The 26,270-nt window shown below is 35.5% G+C and overlaps 1 protein-coding gene and 2 non-coding genes across 6 annotated transcripts in view; 1 reads left to right on the top strand and 2 right to left on the bottom strand.

Moving 5' to 3' along the window:
• The window catches only part of ZDHHC20 (zinc finger DHHC-type palmitoyltransferase 20), a 70,860-nt gene that overhangs the window by 24,594 nt on the left and 19,996 nt on the right, over positions 1 to 26,270 (top strand). For all 4 annotated transcript variants that reach the window (XM_059378267.1, XM_059378266.1, XM_059378269.1 and 1 more), the window contains exons 2-7: positions 674 to 700; positions 5,283 to 5,386; positions 11,477 to 11,597; positions 17,635 to 17,704; positions 19,706 to 19,738; positions 20,348 to 20,468. In XM_059378267.1, the coding sequence (XP_059234250.1) occupies positions 674 to 700; positions 5,283 to 5,386; positions 11,477 to 11,597; positions 17,635 to 17,704; positions 19,706 to 19,738; positions 20,348 to 20,468 (476 nt within the window). The remainder of the gene's footprint in view (positions 1 to 673; positions 701 to 5,282; positions 5,387 to 11,476; positions 11,598 to 17,634; positions 17,705 to 19,705; positions 19,739 to 20,347; positions 20,469 to 26,270) is intronic.
• On the bottom strand, positions 4,822 to 4,928 carry LOC132003097 (U6 spliceosomal RNA). The gene has a single exon (XR_009400142.1). It is a non-coding gene; the product is annotated as a U6 spliceosomal RNA (small nuclear RNA).
• LOC132003046 (U6 spliceosomal RNA) lies at positions 15,088 to 15,194 on the bottom strand. The gene has a single exon (XR_009400120.1). It is a non-coding gene; the product is annotated as a U6 spliceosomal RNA (small nuclear RNA).

Raw genomic sequence — 26,270 nt, 5'->3', positions numbered from 1 at the left:
GGGGTAAATAATACACTATATGTTAATAAAAATAATTTTTAAAAAAAGAAAGTCTCTTTAAGCTATTACGTTTGAGGAGAGCCTGAAATAAGGCAGTGAGACAAATTGAGAGTAGATGACAGATTTGAAGAGCATAGGTAGAATTAATAGGATCTAGAGGCCGTTAGGACTATCTGGAGAGAAAGGATAAATAGCAATTCCCAGGGTCTTGGGCTAGGAATAAAAAACACTCTAAAAATTACATGGATAAGTTCTGTACTTTTTTCTATAGAAAAACACAAGTTGTCTTGAGTGTAAGATCTTACAAAGTTTGGTGAGGTACATCACAGACTGATGACATGAGCACCATAGAAGAAAGTCCTATTCATTCTGTAGGGCAATAAGGAAAGAGCTAAAGGAAACCTAACTATAACCATATTGATAGACTTAAAATTAACAAGGGTCTGAAAAAATTTTAATGTGATTGCAGTGTTGATAAAAATTTTATGTTTGGCATTTTAGTGTTTTTAGGATTTTTTAAGTGCAGTCCTGGATTTGCATTAGTGTTTACATTTTATAACTAAATTTTATTTTTCTGAAAGTGATATTAAGAAGAGTAGTCAATCTGAAATAAAATGTATGTACAAAATGTTCTAAAGTATATTATTTATTCACTATTTTTCTTCTATTCTAGTTACCCTCTCTGGAAATGGAGAAAATGGTAAGACACTTTAAGTCTCAATTTAAGTAGAATACTTATGATATCCTAATTGTGATCCACATGCTTTTTATTTAGTGATGGCTATATGTGTTTTTGTTTTCAGAAAGAAAATGTGTTTTTAAAGTTAATTAAAAAGAGGTCTAGTATTGTATTTATTCCTATTCAATATATTTTCATTTGTGTTATTTATATCAATTAAAATAGCTGTTATTTTGTAAGGCATCTAGCACCCAAACTTCTCTAATATATTTATGTACATATGTATGCCTTGTATATTCTTCAGAATGCTTGATAGTAGTGATTCAAATGTTTTTAATACCAGTTCTAGCTAGGATTGAGGAGCAGATTTTGTTTCATGATGCCTAAATTTTATCAATGGTTCTCTTCTTTATATATTTGTTAAAAATAGTACATTACTACTCACAGATATTTAACAAAATAACCAGACTGTAAATTTGTAAACTGTATTACTAGTTCATTTTGAAAGGGAATCCTACTTTTTATAAGGACTAGGTAATGAGATAATGCCTAGAGGGAAAAATTCATTGCTCAGAATTTCACCAAGCTAAAAGAAAATATTAAGTCTGTTGAGATTAAATTTCAAAAATGAAATTTGACTTGAGATATGAAAATCCAGGGGATTTCTAAAACAGTTGAATGGTTAGAAATCATTAATTAATATTTATTCTTATTGGAAATAATTAGGCATTAAGTATGTAAATCTCAAGTTGCCTTTGAATCTGATTTCTCAATTCTAGCCAGGGTTGAGGAGGAATAAATATAGACTCATTCTTGGTAGGATTGATTTTCTCCCTTTAAATCAAAACTGTTTTCTATATGTGAAAATACATATACAGAAAGCAGAGAATTTCTGAAGTACTTATGAAGGAACATCTAACTTTTCTCATTATTTCTTAGAGCTGTTTTCCCCATGTCTTTCAAAGAGTCTTTTGACGAAGTTGTTTGCTTTTTTGTTTGTTTTTTAAATTCATTTACAGGTGATTTTTTAATCAGATTTTTTGATTTGTAGATTCAGATTTTTTTTTTTGCTTTGATTTAATTTGTTTCATTAACTAAGCTTTTATCACTTCTTTTTTTGTTGTTCATAGTATTTTTATTTTGTAATATATGCTGCACTTTTAGCTATATCAACTTTATTACTTCCTTTTTTTAAGATTTATTCACTTATTTTAGAGAGAGAGAGAGAATGCATGAGTGGGAGAGGGAGAGGAAGAACCTCAAGTAGATTCCGTGCTCAGCACAGAACCTGACACAGGCTTGATCCCAGGACTCTGAGATAACAACCCATGCTGAAACCAAGAGTCATCCTCCCAGCTGATTGTGCCAGGCAGGCACCCCTTTATCTATTATTTCTAACCAGTGGTTTATAGCATATATATATGATCAGAAGTTTTCTTATTAACATTATTTCAAATTCATGTAAAAGCAGTATTTCCTGTTATTCTTTACATTATAATTTGATATTTTCCATTGGTTAAGTACTTACTACATTCCAGGCATGATGCTAAGAGATTTATCAGTTTTTTTTTAACTGAGGATTAAGATTTTTTTAAAGCAGACAACCATTTTGTTTTTGGACCTATGGAGAGCAGAAATACTCTAAAAATATTTTAAATGTCTTAAAAAATATTTTTTAAGTATATTGTTTAATATGCTGACCTTAGTTGTAAATAACTAAATGATTAAGAAGTTTAAAGTACCTCAAGGTTACCATTTATCTTGAAGCTCTACAATAGACTACAGATGAGGATTGACAAACTTGATTGAATATGGGGGCCAGGCAAAAATTTTAAAAAGTGAAGTGAACTAGGTGAAAATAGTATTGCAAACTCGGTAAATGACCTCAGTGTTCATATAACGGTAGGAGACTGAGCTCCAGTATACTTTTCCAAAAGAAGATCAAATGAAGGAATGATTTTGAATCCATTAAGTAGATCATGAGGTTCACCCTGGAGGGAATGGAGACAGTAGAGAATGCAGATTTTGAGAAGCCAAAATTTTCAGTGAGGATGATAATCAGCTTTAGTGGACATGAAAAGAAAGCAAATTTGAAGATAGAAGGAAGTTCTGGTAAGGATTTTGTCTTGGTATCAGATATTTGCTCTGAAATAAGATGTGACGACTAAGATGATGAGTAAAATGGAGGAAAAGATACTTCTAGGTATGACATAATGAAAAGAACCTTCGGTTTTTATCAAGCAGATATGGGTTTGAATCCTGATTTTATCATTTACTAAGTGACATTGGGCAGGATATTAAATTCTCTGCACCTCAGTTTTCACATTTGTAAACTAAAAGAATACCTTACAGGACTACAGTGAGGGTTAGAAATAAGGTCGACATCATTATATACCTTCTAATAGGCCTTCGGTAGGTGGAAGTAGTGATTTGATTAGCTGTGGTCAAATATGGTACCAGGAAGTCCCAGTGTTTTATAGTGTATTCATCAGTCATGAGTTATACACATGGAGTTATTGCCCAGGAATATCACAGCCAAGGTGGAGTAGAAAACTATGAACAACACATTTATACTGGCCATTGAGATGGACTGGAGGGAGGAAGACCAGTTGCCTTTGCAGTGATCAAACGAGTTAAGCAACAGTTTATGAGCTGTTACACTGGCAGTGAAAATAATGAGAGAGGAACTAGAATTTGAGGAGCTTTGTGTTGATTAGTTGTGCAATGTGAAGAGTTACTGGGCCCTGGCTTCCTGTGGGACTTGCAGTTCTGTTCTCTTAGACCATATGACCCCCAGTGTAATTGTAAAAGAAAAGGCTGGGTCCAACAAGTTGATTTTTTTTTTTTAAAGATTTTATTTATTTATTTGACAGAGAGAGATTACAAGCAGGCAGAGAGGCAGGTAGAGAGAGAGGGGAGGAAGCAGGCTCCCCGCTGAGCAGAGAGCCCGATGCGGGACTCGATCCCAGGACCCTGAGATCATGACCCGAGCCGAAGGCAGCGGCTTAACCCACTGAGCCACCCAGGCGCCCAACAAGTTGATTTTTTAATCATTATTTTATTTAAAAAGAACATTTTTTAAAACCAAAAGTGAAAGGAGAAATAACCTCAGATGAAAGGAAGGATAATACTTTGAATTGAATACATCTTAGCTTTATAAAAACTTAACTACCTTGTTCTTAGTGTCTCTCATTTCACTGTGGACCAGTGAAAACTTTTATGATTCCTTAAACTTGGGAAACATGGTAATACGGAACATGCAAAAAGAACCAGATTTTGAGAGGAAAGGTTCTTGGGTAGTTTTGAGAGGAAAGGTTCTTGGATATTAATAATAATAGTGGTCAGTATTGAGGTGCCTGACTGGCTCAGTCAATAGAGCGTGTGATTCTTGATCTCAGCGTTGTGAGTTTGAACCCCAGTTGGGTGTAGAGATTACTTTTTTAAAATGGCCAGTATTTATTAAGGATTAATTATGTGCCAGGCACTATTTTAAATGTTTTGCGTATATTAGGTCATCAATATTAAGCAACTAACTTTAATAAAACAAATTAAGTGCTTTATTTGAAGTCTGAGCATATTGAGGGGCAGTATAGTATAAAGAGGTAATGAATTCTAAAAGTAATGGAGAAGGGTTATGCGCAAGAAGTAATATTTGATCTGAGCTTAAAAAATGAGTAGAATTTCAAACTTCGAAGCTTGTGTCTGCTTTGTTTTCTTCAGTGGATTTGTATGTGCCTCATTCCAAAGAAAAAATTTAAGCACCTGGTAGATCTTTCTTCCTATAGAAACCAGTCCTGCTTCTTTCAAAAAAAAAAAAAAAAAACTATAGAACACAACAAAAAGCTCTAAGTTATATCAGTAATGAGTTAATATTTGGAGTTAAAGATGTTAAAATGTTTACACTAATCCACTTGTGAAACAGTTATTGCAGAAATTTTAAATGGCTAAAAATTTTTCATTAGCCTATGTTGAAAGGAGATGAAATCTAGCATAATATTTCTGGTTAATCCAGGAACTAAGTTTTTTAGATTACTCATTATTCACAGTGGTGGGAACATCCTTTATTACTTTCAGTTTGTAGTTCCTTGAATTTAATGTTCATGGTGATGGAATCTGTCTTAAATAAATTTTTTTGGTGTTGGAAAAGGTATGGAAGCCTCGTGAATTTGCGTGTCATCCTTGTGCAGGGGCCATGCTAATCTTCTCTGTATTGTTCCAGTTTTAGTATATATGCTGCTGAAGTGAGCACTGTCTTAAATAATTTTTAAGTCATTTAAAAACTGGTAGGAAGAGCTTGAAATTTAGTGAGTGAAGGAGGTGTTTCAACTTGAATGTTCAGCAGTTCAATAATATCAAATCCAGATTATAGTCTTTACTTATAAACCAGGCTGATAACCCTTAAATATAGGAACTCAATGTTTTTTCATATTTGTAATGGTAGGTCATTCAGATAAAGGAGTTTATAAATTTGATGTCTTCGGTAGGTTTTAATTAAGGTATTTATTGGATTAAGCCTCCTGACCCTAAATATTGTGTTTTAATGTTATGCTTTTTCCTGTTTTCACCAGGATTCAATGAAATGTTATTTGTTTTTATTTACCAGGAAAGGCCGTTGTTTACCTTGTGGCTTTCCATCTGTTCTTTGTTATGTTTGTATGGTCCTATTGGATGACAATTTTCACATCTCCCGCTTCCCCTTCCAAAGAGGTAAATTTAATGTTGGTAAATTACCAAATGCTGTAGCTAATTATGGAATTATTTGCCCTGTGTTACCTTTGTTAAAACTTTACTACATAATGCATTTGTTCTGTTTCTGTTTATGAACTTGCTTGGTGACTCCACATTGTGAATGTGAGTCATCAGCCTGGTCTCAGATACAACCCACTGACTTAGCACACTAAAAGACCGATCATACTTTACTTAGTACTGGTATTTTTCTGCCATGCTATTTAGTTTTAAAGACATCCTTTTTTTACTGGACTAAAAAATCTTAAGGGACAAAATTGAGTTAGAAAAGTAGAGTGTATATTTGGACACCTTAACATATTTTCTCAGGCCTAAAGAAATATGCTGCAACTAGAGAAAGTTTTAATTGTGGGAAAGAAATTGTCGAGGCTATTGTTTGTTATTCTTTAATATGACTAGTGTTTCTTCTAATTTGCGGTTCCATTGGGAAAATAATGTGAATATTTATGTAGAGTAAGTTTTAAGACCAGGATGTGTCTCTTGCCTTCACATAACTAATGAAATCTGGTATAATTAGATGGCTAAGAATGTACCCTCTGGTTGTAGGATTATCTGAGTTTAATTTTCTGCTCTAACATATTACTTAATGTCTCTGAGCTTCCATTTTCTTATTGGAAAATGGAGCTAACAATAGTGCCTATTTCTGTAAGATGTTTGTGAGGATTAAGTGATATTCATTCACATAAAGCTTTTAACACAGTACCTGCCACATGGTTGGCAATCAAATATTAGATGATGATAATTATTTCTACTCATACAAAATTCATCAAAATTTGTTAAAAATTATAGACCATATGTTTAAAAATAATATCAACTTCCATTTAACTTTTTATGAAATATATATACAGAGAAGTATATGTAAGTGTACACCTGATGGATTTTTGCAAACCTAACACCCTTGAGCAACCACCACCAAGTTGAAGAAACAGAACATTACCAGCATCTTATAAGCCTCCTCATGCTCCCTTTCAGCCACACAAACCCACTCTCCTGCCTCCTAATAGCATCAGTTTGTTTTGCCTGGTTTTGCCTTTACATAAATGGAATCATATACTCTGTGTGTTTGTGTCTCTAGCTTCTTTCATTAACATTCTGTTTGCATGTTCATCCATGTTGTTGCATGTACTTGTGGAGCACTCATTCTCTTTATTGTTTGGTATTCAGTTGTAGTAAATATTAGTTTATTTAACTGGTCTGCTGTTGATGGGCAGGGGCATTTGGGTGGCTTCTAGTGTAAGGCTGTTACAAAGAGGGCTGCTATAAACATTCTATTGCATATACCTATGTATATACTTACATATATACATCTGTACATAAATGTGTATATATATGTATAATAATTATATGTGTGTATACATATGTATACACACATATAATTATATATACAGCTACATATACATATATATGTATATAGTAGGTACCTCCGATTGGAATGCTGGATCATATTTTGTGTGTACATTCAACATTAAGTAGAAAATGCCAAACAGTCTTTTGCACATTTTTTTTCTATTGGGTGCTTTTGTTTTAAGGGGTAGTGAAATTATCAATCTGACTTTATGTTTCTTAAAATATATTCATCAGACATTTGGTAATAATTAGTCAACTCTTAAAGTTATGTTACAAACTGCCCTCCCTATCTTTTTTTATTTTTAAGATTGATTTATGTTTAGAGAGAGAGCACATGCATGGTAGCAGGAGAGGGCAGAGGGAGAGAAGCAGACTCCTTGCCAAACGCTGAGCCCAGTACAGGGCTCAATCTTACGACCATGAGATCATGACCTGAGCTGAAACCAAGAGTTGGTCGCCTAACTGACTGAGCCACCCAGGCGCCCCTCAAACTGCCATCTATGTCTTAAGCTCCAAGTTGAAAAGGAACTAATTTTATTTAATTACTTACAACTAGTGATGGCTATTGAAAACATAGCATGAATGGAGGTAAATACTTCTTGTTATGGGAAATAAAAAATAGAAAAAGAGGGGTGCCTTGGTGGCTCAGTCATAAGAGAATACAATTATTGATCTTGGGGTCATGGATTTGAGCCCCATGTTGGGTGTAAAGATTACTTAAATAAATCAACTTTTAAAAAGTATAATAAAAACAATTGGTTAATACTTCTGAGAAGCAGTATAGTATAGAGGTGAAGAACTCAGACTCTGGCATAAGACTGCCCAGTTCAACTTCTGCCTCTGGTACTTACTAGCCATGTGGCCTTGGAGACTTGCCTTAGATGTCTGTACCTCAGCTCTCTGCTGTAGAATGAGGATGATAGTAATACATACCTTACAGGATTGTTGGAAGTATTGACTAAGTTAATATATATGGTTAAAAAATAATAATATATGTGGTTAGTAATATTTATAATAATGATATACACTTAATAATATATGTAAAGTGCCCAGAAGAATACATTGCACTTAGGAAGTGCCATTTAAATGTTATTTATTTATTTTGGTTGTTGTTTGTCATATTGCATCCATTCAGCATTCAGCTGAGGGCTTAAGCCTTTACATCCACTTCATCCTTCATGCTCCTCTATTCCTAGAAGTTCAGCTGATTACCCAGGCCTGTGTCCAGTGGCCCTGCTATGGCATGCTCTTGCCTTCCCCATCATAGAACCTACCATATAGTTTCTTAATTGCCTCTTGACTTGTATGCACCATCTTATTCAGTTTTTTGTGGGCAGGGATCATTTTTATGGTATCCTGCACTACATCCCTCTCCCCACTATTTAGCACATAGTGGCTGTTCACTATTGAATGAGTTAATTATCAAATCATCAAGGGACAGCTAAGTTAAGCTGCACTGACAAGAAAGAGCAGGATTTTATGGTTCTCTTTCTAAATAACCTTCCAGTGTGCTGAGATAGCTCCTTGTAGTAATTATAAAGCTGTGAAGTAGCTCCTAAAGTAACCGTAATAAAAGGACTCTGTGAGCTGAGAGGTTAGAGCAACACTTGGGAATCAGACCCAGGGAAACTGGTTGAGTCTGAATAGCAAAAACTCTACATTTTTAAGGAAGTTAAGTTATAAATATGGGTATATTTTTCATCTTTTACCAGCAAGTACTTGGCACCTGCTGTTTGACAGACTGTGCTAGGCTCTGGGAATAAAAAGAACAAAAAAGAATGATCCTAAACATTTTAAAAGGAGAGACAGATGGTAGACAAGTAAACAAACAAAGTAATTATAAATTGTGATAAGTTTAGGTACTTTTAGAATAAATGAACATTTATTTATTTATAACAGTAAAAACTATTAGGGGAAAAAACTACTTTGGTAGTATGGTCAAAGACATCTCTGAGGAAGTGGCATTATTAAACCAAGACTTTTCAAAGTATCTCTTTCACTAAAGTATTAGCTTTTTGAAGGAAGCATCTTTGTTGTTTATTGCTGTATCCCCATTGCTTAGATTCCAATCTTGTATGTAAGAGGCAGATTGCTAATATGTGAATGAGTGAATGGTGAGAGGGAAGCAGTATGTGAAGAGCTGGCAGGCATCTTCCATCACTGTCACTTATCACTATCACTATCAAAAAGAAATTATGGCCCCATCACTTCTCTGGTAATCCTTCAGAGGTTGCCAGTCAGCTCTAAGATAAAGGTCATGCTCAAAAGACCCTTCATGAACTAAAATCTTAACTAACTTCATCTCCACTGCTTCTTCCTGGAACTTGATAGTCAAGTAATATTTTGCACTGACTATACCATTATATTCACATCTTTGTGCTTTCTGTATGCTACTTCCTTTACCAAGATTCTCTTTCCCTCCTTGTTTTCCTGGAAGATTCCTGTTTACCTTTCAAAGCCCAGCGTAGGTACCACTTTCTCCAAGAGACTTTCATTGATAGTCCCTATACCCTCATAAGGAAGCTTTTATCATACCTGGTAACACATTGTACTATTATTTGTAAGTTGTATTTCTTTATTGACATAGCTAGCATTCCTACTGGACTATAAGAAATGTGCTTTTGAAGGCAGGACTGTATTGATTCTTCTATGGATTCCTATTACCCAGAGCAGTGCCAAGTTCTTAATTGGTAGCTAATATATATTTGAATTGAACCATCTGAACACTGAATTTAAGATGATGGCATTTCATAGTTTGAATTCTGTTTTGTAGTTTTTAATGAAAACTAGATGTGTAGTAATAATTTCCTAAGTCTAATCCATTTTAAATTTTGGTCCATTCCTCATCTAAAATTCTGGTGGCTCTTAAGATTATCATTTTAAGTTTTTCATAATTTATAACATTAGTCCTTAAGGAAAAGTAATGATATGGAGGCTGGGATACTACCACAGGCTAGAAATAGGACAGCCCTATGTGAAATCTGTTCAGATTTTACAAGGAAACTGTAAAATTTGATTGAAACATTTCCTATCCATATATGTACTTATCATCATACCAAATGATTCTTATACTCTACTGTGAATGCTTCAGGGACACTTCATGTCAGGGAAGAACTTCTAATTCAAACAAGTTAAAGTTACACTTCTCTTAAAAGAGAATAGGCCATTTTGCTAAGGAGGGAAGTATTTCAGTCCTTGGAAGTATTCACGAGAGAGTGGATCTCAGAAACTTTGTCTGAAGGGTCCTACCTCCCTGGGAAGTTATGTAAGTGATGTCTAAGATCTCAACTTAAGATTATGGGAAACTTTTCTGACATCTTTCTGTTCTGTTTGCCTGTGTTACTTCTCATGCCTTAGAAGTAATTTGGGGGTTTCTTATGCCATCAAGATTTGATTGTGGGAAACAGACAAGGTAACCTAAATAGACTCTTCTACATCCTAAATTGTGGTGTTTGGTCAGGTTAGAGTAACAGTCTGTAAAAAGCCAGAACAGTTATTTTACATTAGCAATATGGAGGGAGGCATACTAGAGTAAAACTCAAAACACTTGCATTTTAATATCAGCTCTGCCAATATCAGCTCTCTGTGCAATCTTAGAAAATTCTCTGAGCCTCTTGGTATGACAGTTTCCTCAGTCCAGAGCTCTTTCTACTATGCCAAACTGTTGCCTTGTTTGGCATAGGATAGGTTGCACTGATAAACTAATACTGTTATTACTGATGATGAGGCATCAAGAGTATGGAAAGCTTTGGTAGGGAGTTAGCAGGCAGGACGAAATACTTGAATATAAAAACTCCATTCATGACTCTTTAGGACTTTTCAAGCAAAACCTTGCTTTTAATTGAAAAAAATTGAGAAACAGTACAGTTAAAATATAGGACATGATCAAGAAAAATCTCAAGCCATTTTTAGTTTAAAAGGAAATTCTGTGAAGTAAAGACTAAAAGAGACTGAAAGCTTCTGTTTACATGAAATTAGAGACATAAAACTGAGGCCCCTTGAGATGCTAGGATGACGACAAGAGGAGCAACTATAAACAAGTTCTTTATAAGGAAAATGCTATTTAAGAAATGAACTGGAGGCTGGCCACACTATGGGAATAAAAACTTAAGAAATGGAAACAAGAAATAACTCCATGAAGAAATTACTCTTTGAGAAAAGGAGACTCTGCTTGCCTTGACAATACTTTATAATTTTACAGGAAGTACTCCTATTGGTTAGCTTTTTAAAAGCTAAAACAAAGAAGTAAAAGTTCATTGATATATTTGAGTAGAACATAGCTGGATCCTGTGCCTATGGTTTAATGTTTTACTCAAACCAAGTGACTCTTGGACATCCTTCCAAAAATTAAAAATTTCTCGACACTAATTTTCAAACATCAAAATTTTTACTAATAGAAAATATATGTATTAAGCCCTTTTTGGTTGGGGGGTTATTTAATTTTTCTGTAAAATACAAAGATGCAAAATTTTCTAGTTCATATTTTTTCCCATCATTAATATAGAGGGCAAATATTTTTCAATCTATCATAAAAAGGTATGAAGTTTTTAAATATACTCAGTTTCACTTCTTTAATTTGAAAATAAGTTTTGCCTTCATAGAAGAAAATGTTTTAGTATTTTTTCTGTTCAGGATGAAACTGTCTTTTTCTAAACATGATAGTTTATGAGATTGAAAAGAATTAATAGTTTTCTCTTTTTATAGTTCTACTTGTCTAATTCTGAAAAGGAACGTTATGAAAAGGAATTCAGCCAAGAAAGACAACAAGAAATTTTGAGAAGAGCAGCAAGGGATTTACCTATCTACACCACATCAGCTTCAAGGAGTAAGAAAAATCAGTCTTAAGCTTTCCTTTCCAAGGAATTTTTAAAATATGGTTAATTCTTCCAAGATAATCTGCATGATTTGACAGTTAAATGGATATTGTGATTGCTACAGATAACATCTGCAAGAACAAGATTTTCCTGTGTTCTGTATCTTCTGTGGTATTTCAGATATACACACACATGTACATTTATTGATACAGATTTTTTTTAAGAGGCTCACTGTGAGCCTGTTTTCTCTGCATTTTTTTTTCCAATTGAACCTCATCATTAAAAATGTCACTTGTTATTCTTAGCAAACCATCGTTTAGAAATTCTCGTCTGAATTTAAATATTGTGTGTCATCACAGAGTCATTTTTAAAAAAACAAGAATGTGCTAACTTAGAATGGAGAGGAGTAAAAGACACAAGGGAGAAGAATCCTGTCAAGTTTTAAGACCAATACTCAGAGAGCCAAAATTTGAACTCAGGTTAATCTGGTTCCAAAGATGTGGTATTTCCACTCTCCCACTGCCTACGTGGACAGGTGACTGCTGCAGCACTTCCCTTTTTTTAGGGAGACAGTCTTACAATAGGAATGAATTTATGAGTGGCCACTGTAGTCACTTAAGTATAGGAAATTGTTTTAAGTTATATACTATGTATCTCATGAGTTTTGTTCAAATATGGGATAATATAATAGCTAATAATTATTCTGTTCTGAATGTTTTACACATACTCATTTATTTATTTGTCAGAGAGAGAGCACAAGCAGGCAGAGGGAAAGGCAGCAGGGAGCCTGATGTGGGATTTGATCCCTGGACCCTGGAATCATGACCTGAGCCAAAGGCAGAAACTTAACCCACTAAGCCACCTAGGTGTTCCACACATACTCATTTAAACTTCATAACAACCCTGTGAAGTAAATGCTACTGTCTTCAGTAGCAACTGAGACACAGAGAGGTTATAACTTGTCATATGTGGAAAAATGGATTTAAATCTAGTTACTCTGGTTCTAGAACCCACTATGCTGCTGAACTCCAAGGGGAAATAAGAGGAGTTTTACCTTTACGTGCAAGTTGTAGCTAAGGAACGTGACTACATTTGTACAAGATTTGAGGAGGAGGGTATTCGACTAACTTTTATTTTTTTCATGCACTTAATACTATTCTTTTTTGCATGACTAATACATTGGTGTACATAACAAAAACATGAATTTCAAGCCAGACCCTAGCTTTTCCATTACTAGTGTAGGGAGAGTCACTAACTTGTTTCCTTATTTTGTTGGTTTTTGGGGGGGCTTTTTTTGAGAGAGTGTAAGTGGTAGAGGGCAAAGGGAGAGCAAGAGAGAGAATTTTTTTTTTGTTTTAAGATTTTATTTATTTATTCATGAAAGAGAGAGAGGCAGAGGGAGAAGCAGTCTCCCCACTGAGCAGGGAACCCAGTGTGATACTCGATCCCAAGACTCCGGGATCATGACCTGAGCCAAAGGCAGATACTTAACCATCTGAACCAACCAGGCACCCACAAGAGAGAGAATCTTAAGCAGTCTCCATGCCTGGCATGGAACCCAATATGGGCTTAATCTCACAACCCTGAGATCATGATCTGAGCCAAAATCAAGAGTCAGATGCCTAACTGACTGAGGCTCCTTTGTTTCCTTATTTTGAAATGAAGATAATATCTGCATCTTTGGGTTAGTAGAAATATTTAATTAAATGAGATGTATGCATTTAGTGTAGATCTTGGTATATAATAATAAATTTTCAGTAAATGATGGCTAATATAAAATAATCCTTTTTTATATTCAACAATGAAAAGTCTGAATTATAATAATTATTTCTACTTACAGTTATTTAGATTTGATGTTCTTAACCCAAAGTCCAAGACTTCAGAGAATTTATGAATTTGGAGATAATATGCAAAGTTGTGGGTACATATAGTTTTTAAAGTACCTCATTCATACCAAGATAATCTGATTTTCAGAGCAGTATGTGTGCCCCAAAGAGTTAATAGCCACTGATGTAAAATCTTTACTCTTAAGGCTTTATTATTTTTCATTAATTATAATGGCTTTCCTCTAATCTGAATAATACCCTTCATCTATTCAGTATTATACCAGAATTATGCTAAACACTTTACTGGTGATTATTTAATCCTCAGAAGAACTCTGAGGGAGGTGCTACATTTGTCTTCATTTGAGAGATGAAGAAATGAGGCACAAATTAAGTGTCCGAAGTCCCCAAATGATAAGATCTGAGATTTATAGCTTGCCTTCCTTTTTTTAAAAATTTTCATTATTAATTTATTTATTTAAAATATAGTGTTACTAATATAGTCACCATGCTGTACATGGCATTCCTAGAACGTCTTTTTGGGGGTTTGTTTGTTTTTTTAAGATTTTATTTGTTTATTGAGAGGGAGGGAGAGGGAGAAGCAGACTTCCTGCTAAGCAAGGAGGCTTATGGGGGCCGGATCCCAAGACCCTGAGATCATAACCCAAGCTGAAGGCATATGCTTAACCAACTGAGCCACACAGGTACCCTCTATAGCTTACCTTCTGACTATAGGCAAAGTCCCTGCTCTTGAGCACCATTTTATACTGCATTTCTATTGCTTAGAATTCCAAACTTTGGGAGTTTTATCTTTTTTCTTATTATAGAAATAATATCCATTCATTCTTCTAAAAAAATTTACAGAAATACATATTATATGAAGTAGACCTTTCATGGACCAGAGACAAATGAAAATGATGGAGCTGTCTTCACAGGGAGGAATTGGGGGCTAGGAAACAGGGATGGGGAGGCTTTTCACCTGGTTCCTTTTTGGGCTTTTTTGAACCATATGAACTAATTACTATCTATTCAGGAAACAAAATGAGTCTTTCTAGACCTTCTCCCTCCATGGTGTGAATCCAACTGATACCTCTTTCGAGCTTTGTCCCATAGTTTCCTTGCATCAGTTCTGTGCTAAAACACTCTTATCTTTCCCCATCTTTTTTATTGTCTTTTTCTCTATCTACGACAATTATTTTTTCCTCTCTAAATCCAGTTTAAAGTTTTAATTCAGTGTCTGCTTCTTGAGCAAGAGATGATTTTTATTTTTTTAAAGATTTTATTATTTATTTGACAGAGAGAAAGACAGCGAGAGTAAGAACACAAGCAGCAGGAGTGAGAGAGGGAAAGCAGTCTTACCACTGAGCAGGGAGCCCAATGTGGGGCTCAATCCCTGAACCCTGGGATCATGACCAGAGCTGAAGGCAGATACTTAATGACTTGAGCCACCCAGGTGCCCCAAGAAGTGATTTTTTTTTTAAGTCTGCTCTGAACTTCTCTAATTCTTACCTTGTAGGTCACAAATCACTGCCTCATAGTTATTTCTGTTTATCTCCCCTCCTCAACCTTATTCTAAGACTCTGGCAGTCAGGAATTTTTCCCATGGCCTCTAACAAAGTGTCTCATTAAATAGGCCCTCAGTAGGTGTTTGTTGAATGAATCTCTTCCTGGGTTTTCTCCATAATTGCTGTTTATGCGCTTTTTGCGTGTCATTCTCAAGCAGAGGCAGTGCTAATCTTATCTGTCTTGTGCTAATTTTAGTATAAGTGCTGTCAAAGCAGGCACTGTTTATGCACTTTTAAGTCTCCCTGGTTTTCTCTCCTTTACTGGTTTTCCCTATCATAGTCTGAATTTATATTTTATAGGAAATAATAATTACTGTTATTATCCTAGTAACACCTGCTTTATTGAGAATCTGATATGTTTTAGGAGTTTTATATTTAATCTGCGCAATAGCCCTTCACACTTGGTATTATATGCACTTACCAAAGAGAAAATTGAGGCTCATGGAAAGTAAGTTACTGCCCCAAGGTCACAAGCTAGTAAGTGGGAGAGCTAGCATCCAACCTAACTGGTGACAGAGTCCCTGCTGATTTCAGGACCATGTTGTGCCACCGAACCTTTACAGACTGGCTTTTCCAAAGCATATCAGTTTCTTCTTGGTATCTGTGTTCTTCTCCTTTCTTTTTCGTTTCTTTTCTTTCCTTTTTTTTTTTTTTTGTTTTGTTTTGGTTTTTTTTTTTTAAGATCTATTTATTTATTTGAGAAGGAAAGTGCAGGGCTCAGGGGGAGAGGGAAAGAGAGACCCAGCATGGGGCTCCATCCCAAAATCCTGAGGTCACCATCTTAGTTGAAGTCAAAATCGATGGCTGCACCACCCAGACACCCCTGGTCCTTTCTTATATTTACGTAAAGATTACGTAAAAATATTTCTTCTCTTCTCCCCCAGTTTTCTCCTATAACGCTTGCTGCTCCACTTAATAATTCACAACCAGTTCCTTCCCTTCATTCTCAGGTATACATCAAAGTATATATCTCTTAAAAACAGCAGTTTGGTTCAGACTTTGTTCCTTTTTTTTTTTTTTTTTTTAAAGATTTTATTTATTTATTTGACAGACAGAGATCACAAGTAGGCAGAGAAGCAGGCAGAGAGAGAGGAGGAAGCAGGCTCCCCGCGGAATAGAGAGCCTGATGTGGGGCTCGATCCCCCATCGGGCTCGATCCCCAAACCCCGGGATCATGACCTGAGACAGAGGCTTTAACCCGCTGAGCCACCCAGGCGCCCCTCAGACTTTGTTCTAACCGCCATTATATTTTCTCTTCCCATTGAGTTAGATCCTTTTATAAGCCTTCTGCACCCAAGTCCTCTTTTTCCTTCCCAGCTAAATACCAGGCAACTGGCTTCTATTCTCCCTACCCAAAGCTCAGTGGCTCTTGTCATTCTGGCTTCTTGAAAAGCTTTGTTTGTTGTGCTTTACTATTCTAGTTCTATTTCTGCATCCTTGAATGATTATTCTTTCTACTAAATTTTTTTAAATTTTTCTTTTTCTTTTTTTTCAAGTTTTTTTAAACTATTTTTTAAAAAAGATTTTATTTATTTGTTTGACAGAGAGAGATACTGTAAGACAGGCAACACAAGCAGGGGGAGGGGGGAGAGAGAAAAACAAGCATCCTGCCAAGCAGGGAGCTCAATGTGGGACCTGATCCCAGGATGCTGGGATCATGACCTGAGCTGAAGGCAGATGCCTAATGACTGAGCCATCCATGCGCCCCTTTTTTAAAGACTTTATTTATTTGACAGAGAGTTTTAAAGCTAGAGAAAGTAAACAAGTAGGGGGTGTGGGATCTCCAAAAGAATGTAAGTTCCACAAAGGCAGGGATTTAAGCCTAGAACAGTATCTGGCACAAAATAGGTGCTCATGTTTTGAATGAATGAACATATAAATTGGGCAGCAATAACATATGTTAGAATTGAGTGGGGAAAAGTTCAGGGTTTTTATTTTTTTTATTTTTATTTTTTGTTTTGTTTTTAAAGATAGGTTTATTTATTTATTTATTTGACAGACAGAGATCACAAATAGGCAGAGGTGGGGGGGGAAGCAGGCTCCCTGCTGAGCAGAGATCCCTATGCAGGGCTTGATCTCAGGACCCTGGGATCATGACCTGAGCCAAAGGCAGAGGCTTTAACCCACTGAGCCACCAGGTTCTTCTTGGGGTTTGTGGTTTGAAACCCCTTGGGGGTTGTATCAGTTTTGCTATTTGGGATAAGGATGGGAGATAAAAGGTTATGTTTTTGTTTTTCTTAAAAAAGCTATTTTATAATGTTAAAAACAAAATCCCACAGGGTGCCTTGAAACGTTTAGGCACTTTATTTTTATATTTTATTATAGACACTGTATTATAGTAGGAAAAAGAACTTGAATTAGGACTCCATAACTCTGAGTTGTGCTACCTAACTGGTTTTTGACCTTGTTGAAGTCACTAACTTGCTATAGATTCTCTTTTTTCATCTGAAAACTGCTGGGCACTATTCTATTTCTGAGGTTCCCTTCTACCTCTTGACATTCTGATTTCAGAAGCTTTCTAATACACTTTGGTATTATTTTAAAATTATTAGTTGTAAATTTCACAGAATTATTTGTAAAAGAAATGAAAACAAATTTTACAGTCAAATTAACTAAGCTTGCACATCCTTCAACAATTTCCTTTTAATTCTTAAATGTAGCCATCAGATACTGTGAAAAATGTCAGTTGATTAAACCTGACCGGGCACATCACTGCTCAGCATGTGACGTGTAAGTATTACTTGTTTGTTTCTATTTAACCCTAGCATCAGAAGTTGATGACAGGAGAATGGAAGGGGAAGGATTATTTTATATGCTTTATACTTAGCAAGAACATTGTATCCTTTCCCTTTCTGTTTCCTGGGCTAACAAAAATATTTATATAAGCTAGAATATACCTTGAAGTAATCTTGGTTAAGAGTTACTATACTGGTCGATAGAATATACTTCTTATACTTACATTTAATTTAATATTGATAAGCAAATAAGTAATAACCCCCTTGAGGGAGATAACTTTATTTCTTAGATCAAAAAGACTGTCATGGAAAAAAAGACGATCATGACACTTTTCTCATTTTTTTTTAAAGATTTTATTTATTTAACAGAGAGAGATCACAAGTAGGCAGAGAGGCAGGCAGAGAAAGGGGGAAGCAGGCTTCCCTCTGAGCAGAGAGCCCGATGCAGGGCACAATTCCAGGACCCTGAGATTGTGACCCAAGCTGAAGGCAGGGGCTTAACCCACTGAGCCACCCAGGCACCCCACTTTTCTCATTTTTATTGTTAATATTAAAACCTAATAGTCCACAAAAATACTGTTTTCAGTTACTGTCTGTGACATTGTTCCCAGAAAATTCTCTCTCTCTCTCTCTCTTTTTTTTTTTTTTTTGTGCCCTTATCAGAGGGTAGTGTGTTGAAAGAAAGATTCATAGTTTGGGAATCTCTACTGGTCCTTGAACTTTAGTTGGACAGGCTGTTTAACATTCTGGGTATTAGTTTATTCATTTCTTATATTTCAGCAGTCACTTCTTATCTGCCTGGGGATCTATTCTAAGACCCCCAGTGGATGCCCAAAACTGGATAATACCAAACCCTACATATACTATACATACATAACTATGATACAGTTTAATTTATAAATTAGGCATAGTAAGAGATTAACAATAATAGCTAATAATAAAATAGAACAATTATAGCAATATATTGTAATAAAAGTTATGTGAATGTGGTCTTTCTCTCAAAATGCCTTCTGCTATACTCATCCTTATTGTGATGAGATGAAGGGAGGTAACTGACGTAGGTACTGTGACACAGCGTTAGGCCACCATTTACCTTCTGAAGTATGTCCGAAGGAGAATCATCTGCTGCTGGACTATGGGTGACTGTGGGTAGCTGAAACCAGGGGAAGCAACTATGGATAAGGAAACTTCTGTATTTGAAATGTTCTGTGTTCTAACTTCATACAAATCTAGATTACATGTATTGGTGAAGAGGTAAATTTGGAAGGCTGTTTTTTTATTATAAAAGTACAGTACTCCTTATCCAGGGAATGCAATTTTGTAAATTATGTGGAAAAAATAACCATCTATAAGCCTATCATTAATAATATTTTAACATATTTGCTCCTAAAGTTTTATTTTTATGTGTTACATATTTTTAACATTATGTGTTTTATGTTTATGTGTTTTGTGTGGTTAAAATAGCATAGGGATTTATGTATTTCATTTTATCTTCCTCAGCTAATTTGGAAGCTGGACCTATCTAGTTTACCTAGTGCTGTGCATACTACATCATATTAAAATGTCATTTGGCGTGGTTCAAGGCATTTGGCTATGCTCAGCTGAATTGCCAGTATTAAAAATCATCTAACTATAAAAGGCCTTCTGGAAATACCAGAACTTTTCTCTAATGTACTGGGTTAGCTTTTCTTTACTTTTTTTAGAGAAGGAGGCAGAGAGAGGCAGAAGGGAAGGGAGAGAGACCATCTTAAGCAGGCTCCACACCCAGGATGGAGCCCAAAGCGCAGCTCAGTCTTATAACCCTGAAATCGTCACCTGAACTGAAATCAAGAGTCAGATGCTTAACCCACTGAGCCACCAAGGCACCTCTGGGTTGGTTTTTCTAAGATATTATTTGTAAAGGTAAAAGTGTAAGCCAAAGAAAGATAAAATTATCAGAAACTAGAATTAGGGGAATTTTTGTACAAGGATTTTCTTATGTTTATTTGTTTTTTAGATGTGTTCTTAAGATGGATCATCACTGTCCTTGGTATGTATAAAAAAAGAGGAAATTACATTGGGGGTGGAGAGGTGGGAAGGGGAGAATCGAGAGTAATTTATCTCAGCATTCCCAAATTTTGAGGGCCAGTTTAATCACTCGATTACTCAAGATTGATCTGGTACTATTTATATGTATATTTATGTATGTACATGTTTATATTAAATGTATTCCTTTAAATATATACTCTGATGTTATTAATCCAAGTAAGTGTATATTAAGAATTAACATTAAAATTCCAAATTCCCTCATGAATTTATTAAAAACACACATCCACAATTAAGATACTGCTCCCTACTTCCCATATGACCCATTTCTAAGTAATAATATTTTTTATCTGCCATATGTATTATTGTTTTTATTTATTATAGTTTAAAAATAACATTAAAACTTACTGTCTTAACCATTTCTAAGTGGACAGTTCAGTAGTATTAAATATGTTCATATTGTGTAACAATCTTCAGAAATTTTTCATCTTGCAGAATAAATTTCTATACCCATCACAGCCTCCCCAGCCCGTGGCAAACATCATTTTGTTTTCTGTTTCTGATAGTTTGTGATTTATCTTATTTTTACAGTGTAATTTTCTTTTTCTTCTAGGGTGAATAACTGTGTGGGATTTTCTAATTACAAATTCTTCCTGCTGTTTTTATTGTATTCCTTGTTATATTGCCTTTTTGTGGCTACAACAGTTTTACAGTACTTTATAAAATTTTGGACGGTAAGTCTTTTTTCTGTCTTAAAACATATATGTAAAACTTTTTAAGATGATATATTCATAAAGAAGTCATTCATTCTTTATTATAAGTAGATGTACTTTATTTCAGGTAGAATTTATGATGAATCAGAAAGCAAATGGGATTACAATTTACCTTCATATGTTTATTTGTAAATAAATGGATATTAAATAGGATATAGTAAACTTCTTTTAGTGAGTCAAACTATTTTCAGCAATATTCTAACAATAGACCTATCAATTTTAAGGAAGTAATTGCTTTTACTTGAGTTGAAGAGACTTACTGCAGTTTTACAGTAGTAACAGTGAAATTGCAAATAGCTCAAATAACCACTAATCCGGTTCCTGCCTCTATAGATGGTAATCCTTTTTCTGTCATAAGTTGTGTTTTTTTCCACATTTTTAATTTATATCTTATAACCCTGTTTTCTTTGATTTTTATCAAATCAAAGTTTTATATTTTTAAAGCAGTGTTTTTACAGTTTCTTTTTTTTAAAGATGTTATTTATTTATTCATTGTAGAGAGAGTGTGTGCATTGCATGCACTTGAACAGGGTAGGGGTTGGAGGGGGAGGAAAGGGAGAAGCAGACTCTGTGCTGAGCACCAGCCCTACAGAAGGCTCAACCTCATGACCCTGGGACCCTAAGGTCTGACCCCAGCCAAATTCAAGAGGAAGATGCTCAACCAACTGAGCCACCCAGGCACCCCTAAAGTACTGCTTTTAAATAAATAATCAGAAAATCAGAAATCAAAGGGGCACCTGGGTGGCTCAGTTGGTTAAGTGTCTGCCTTTGGCTCAGGTCATGATCCCAAGGTCCTGGGATCATGCCCTATATCTGGCTCCCACCTCAGTGGGGAGCCTTCCTCTCCCCCTTCCTATGCTCCTCCCCCTGTGTGCTCTCTCTCGCTCTGCACTCCCTCAAATTAATAAATAAAATCTTTTAAAAATGAAAAATATAAAAGCAGTACTTTTCATTTATGATTTCTGGTTTAAGTCTATTCACTGTATATTTACACAATATTCACCCAAGTTTTCCTTGGGCATTTTAGTTGTTTTTGTTTTCACATTTAAATCTTTGATTTTGAAGAAGGCATTACTGTGGTCAGAAAGTACTTTGTATTTACTCTTCCTAACAATCCTGTTAAGAAGTTTTAAAATGTAGGTTTTATAATTGAGCTGTTCAGGTGTGGTGAAGCCTGCAGATCGTGAAGTGATTACTATTGAAAAGATAGTTTGTTGCTCACAGTTTCTGAGGGAAGGGTCATACCACGCTATGAAGGACCACACAGGGAAGCACCAGACAGGGTAACCAGATTTAGGTTAGCCAGTTTGCATAGTATCTGTGGTCCCTGGGCATAATGGTTGTCCCTGTTTTCTGTATGTATCGTTGGAGTGGTTAGGGCAAGGAAATTTTGCCTCCTGGAGTATAATAGTCAGATAGAGGAGGTGATATGGAATATGAACTCTGGATTGGTTAGTTTTTGTATGAGAGGTTTATTCCTTGCTATCACTTAAGGACTGGATAGCTGTGGAAAAGTTGGTCTCTCTCCAGTCAGCACGGCCTCAGATGCCAGAGCATCAAGAACACAGAAGATAAGGGGGACCTGGGTGGCTCAGTTAAGCATCCAAGTTTTGATTTTGGCTCAGGTCATGATCTCAGCGTTGTGAGATGTTGGACTCTGCACTGGGCATGGAGTCTCCTTACGATTCTCTCTTTCCCTTTCCCTGTGCCTCTTCTGCCTACCCCCACTCACTAACTCACTCACTCTGTCAAAAATAAAAATAAAAAAAGAATACAAAAAATAAGAAAATATAGTTAATGCAGAAAGAGCTGTTACTACCCCAATTTCCAAAGTTGAAAACTGAGGTTAGAGAAGTTAGGAAACTAGCCAGAATTTGAACATAAATATCTCTATTTCAACATCCAACTACTTTTCACTGTAAGTTGCTATTCATAGTCATACTTGGGAATTACATAATTAAAGCCTTAAGTCATCAAGCACAATTATTTTTCTGAGAAATATTTAATACTTTTTAAGGACTTTCACTAACACATTGTTGAGTTTTTAAACTTTGGGTATTTAAAACCCAGGGTATGCTAGTACTTACAGTGCCTTTGTGTATATTAGAAGAGAGTACCCAGTTCTATGTGGTCTTAGCCCAGTGAATTTTGGGTTCTGCTCTTCCCCTAATTCTAAGTATCTTTGTTCAGTTTACAACCTACTTATCCTACTCAGTGACCCTATTTAAATGAAGAGGATTCAGTGCCAGATGAATAAAGTCTAAACTATAGAATTTCACATTTCTTTACCAGAAACTTCAGCAGTGTTTGCATATAATGATTTATTAATTAAAGAATAAATATTTTGGGGGTGGCTGCGTAGCTCAGTTGATTAAGCATCTAACTGTTGATTTCGACTCAGGTCGTGATCCTCAGGGTCATCACATTGAGCCCTGATTTGGGTTCCACACTGAGAATTTCCAGAACCTTCCTGGGATTCTCTCCCCCATTCTTTCTGCCCTTCCCCCACTCATGTGCATGCTCTTTCTGTCTCTAAAAAGAGAATAAATATTTTTAAAACTTTTTTCAGATTTATCATAATAAGGAAAGACTAATAAACTTAAATCTTTTTCTTTAGTTAACAAATATGTATTTAGTACCTACTGTGTGCCAGGCAGTGTTCAAGGCACTTTGGATATATCAGTGAACAAAACAGAGTCCTGTTTTTATAGAACTTACTTTTGAGAAGAGGATGGAATATACGCATAATAAATAAGTAAATCCTATTGTGTATTAGGAAGTAAACACTGAAAAATAGTAAAAGTAGAGCGGGGTAAGGGATGTGGCAAGTGTGTAGGGGTGAGTATGACAGGGGCAGATAGAAGTGCTAAAGAGAGTGATAAGAATAGACCTGCCTCAGTAAGACGATCAGATTTGAGCATAGGCATGAAGGAAGTTAATGGACACATGGGAGCACCTAGATAAATAAAGCAAATATTAACAGACCTAAAGGGAGAAATTGAGAGCAATACAATAATAGTAGGGACTTTAATACCCCACTTTCATCAATGGATAAATCATCCAGACAGAAAATCAATAAGGTAGTTGGTATTAAAATGACACATTAGGCCAAGTGGTCTTACTAAACATATAGAATACTCTATCCAAAGAAACAGAAAACACATATAAAACTAGAAATCAGTTACAAAAAAAGAAAACTAGAAAACTCACAAATAATGAATGATCTAAAGCAACCTAACTTCACACCTCAAGGAACTAGAAGAAGAACATACAAGCCAAAGTTAGTACAAGGAGGGAAATAACATACCAGAATGGTGGGTGCCTCGGGGGCTCAGCTGGTTGAGTCTTTGGCTCAGGTCATGATGCTGGAGTCCCAGGATCAAGCCCTGGGCTCTTTCTCAGCAGGGAAGACTGCTTCTTCCTTTGACCCTCCTCCTCCTCATGCTTTCTCTCTTGTTCTCTCTCTCTCAAATAAATAAATAAAATCTTTTAAAAAGAAAAATCAGAATGGAAATAGGTAGACACTAAAGAGACAATAGAAAAGATCAGTGAAAGAGCTGGTTTTCTTAAAAAGATAAACAAAACAGTCAAACCTTTACCTAGACTCACAAGAAAGAGGACTCAAAATCAGAAATGGAAGAGAAAACATATCTAATGTCACAGAAATACAAAGGATCATAAGAGACTACTATGAACAATGATACACCAGCAAAATGGACAACTTAGCAGAAATGGATACTTTCCTAGAAAATACAACCAAGACTGAATCATGATGAAGTAGAAAATCTGAAGAGATTAATTGCTAGTAAGGAGATTAAATCAGTAATCAGTAGCTTCCCAATAAACAAAAGTCCAGGACCAGATGGTTTGGTAGTGAATTCTACCAAGCATACATACATACATTTATTTATTTATAAATAAAGATTTTTAATTGTTTATTTGACAGAGAGAGACACAGCAAGAGAGGGAACACAAGCAGGGGGAGTGGGAGAGGGAGAAGCAAGCTTCCCACAGAGCAGGGAGCCCAATTCAGGGCTCCATCCCAGGACCCTGGGGTCATGACCTGAACTGAAAGCAGATGCTTAATGACTGAGCCAGGTGCCCCTCTACCAAACATTTAAAGAACTAATGCTAGTCCTCAAAATCTTCCAAGAAAATAGAAGAGGGAATACTTCCAAATTCATTTTATGAGGCCAGTATTACCCTGATACTAAAAATGGACAGGGCACTATAAGAAAATAAAATTATAGGCTTTATATACTTGTTGGCCAAAGATGTAAAAATATTTAAAACAATATTAGCAAGCTGAATTCAGCAATTCATTGAAAGAATCATACACTGTGATCATGTGGGATTTATTCCAGGGATGCAGATATGGTTCTTCATCTTTAAATCAATCAGCATGACATACCACGTTAACAAAATGAAGGAAGAAATATGATCATCTCAATAGATACAGAAAAGCATTAGATAAAATTCAACATCTATTTTTGGTAAAAATTCTTAACAAAGTAGGTATGGAGGAAATATATCTCAACACAGTAAAGACCTTATATGACAATCCCACAGCTAACATCATATTCAGTGATGAAAGGCTTAAGGCTTTCCTCCTAAGGTTAAGAAAAAGACCAGGATTCCCACTCTTGCTATTTATTCAACACAATATGTATTGGAAGTTCTAGCCAAAGCAATTAGACCAGAAAAAGAAAAAATTCAAGTAGGAAAAAAGTAAAGCTGACTCTATTTGTATAATATATAATATTATATTTAGAATACCCTGAAGTCTCCATCAAAAACTGTTAGAACCAAGAAACCAATTAAGAGTAGTTGCAGAGTTCAAAATCAATTGCATTTCTATACAGTAGTAACAGACTATAAGAAAAGAAATTAAGAAAGATAGGTGAGAGATCTGTACACTGAGAACTATGAGAGACTAATGAAAGCAATTGAAGGCACAAATTAATGGAAAGTTAATCTGTGCTCATGGACTGGAAGAATTAACATTTTTTTTTTTTAAAGATTTTATTTATTTATTTGAGAGACAGAGATCACAAGTAGGCAGAGAGGCAGGCAGAGAGAGAGGAGGAAGCAGACTCAGAGAGCCCGATGCGGGGCTCAATCCCGGGACCCTGGGATCATGACCTGAGCCGAAGGCAGAGGCCTTAACCCACTGAGCCACCCAGGCGCCCCAGAATTAACATTGTTAAATGTGAAGAATTAATATTGTTAAAATGTCCCTATGACCAAAAGTCATTTACAGAATCAGTGTAATCCCTAACAAAGTTTTTCACAGAAAAACTTGGACATTTTTCAACACAGACATTTTTCACAGAAATAGAACAAACAGTTCTAAAATTTGTGTGGAACCACAAAAAACCCCAAATAGCCAAGGCAGTCTTGAAAAAGAAGAACAAAGCTGGAAGTATCACACTTCCTGATTACAAACCGTATTACAAAGCTGTAGTAATCAGTATTGGCATGAAAACAGACACAGAGACCAATGGAACAAAAGAGGCCAGAAATAAACCGATGAATCTTTGGTCAGTTCATTTACAACAAAGGAGCCAAGAGTATACTGTGGGTAAGGGTAGTCTCTGTAATAAATAATGTTGGGAAAAATGGATAGCCACGTGCAAAAGAATGAAACTGGATCTCTATCTGACATCATAACAAGAATCAATTACAAATGGATTAAACACTTAAACATTAGCCCTGAAACCATAAATGTAGATTTTAAAAACATTAGCAGTAAGCTCCTTCACA

This window comes from Mustela nigripes, chromosome 15 (genome assembly GCF_022355385.1).
Source record: "Mustela nigripes isolate SB6536 chromosome 15, MUSNIG.SB6536, whole genome shotgun sequence".
Classification (NCBI taxonomy): Eukaryota; Metazoa; Chordata; class Mammalia; order Carnivora; family Mustelidae; genus Mustela; species Mustela nigripes.
Note: the sequence above shows the minus strand (reverse complement) of the source record. Positions and strands in the feature narration are given on the sequence as shown.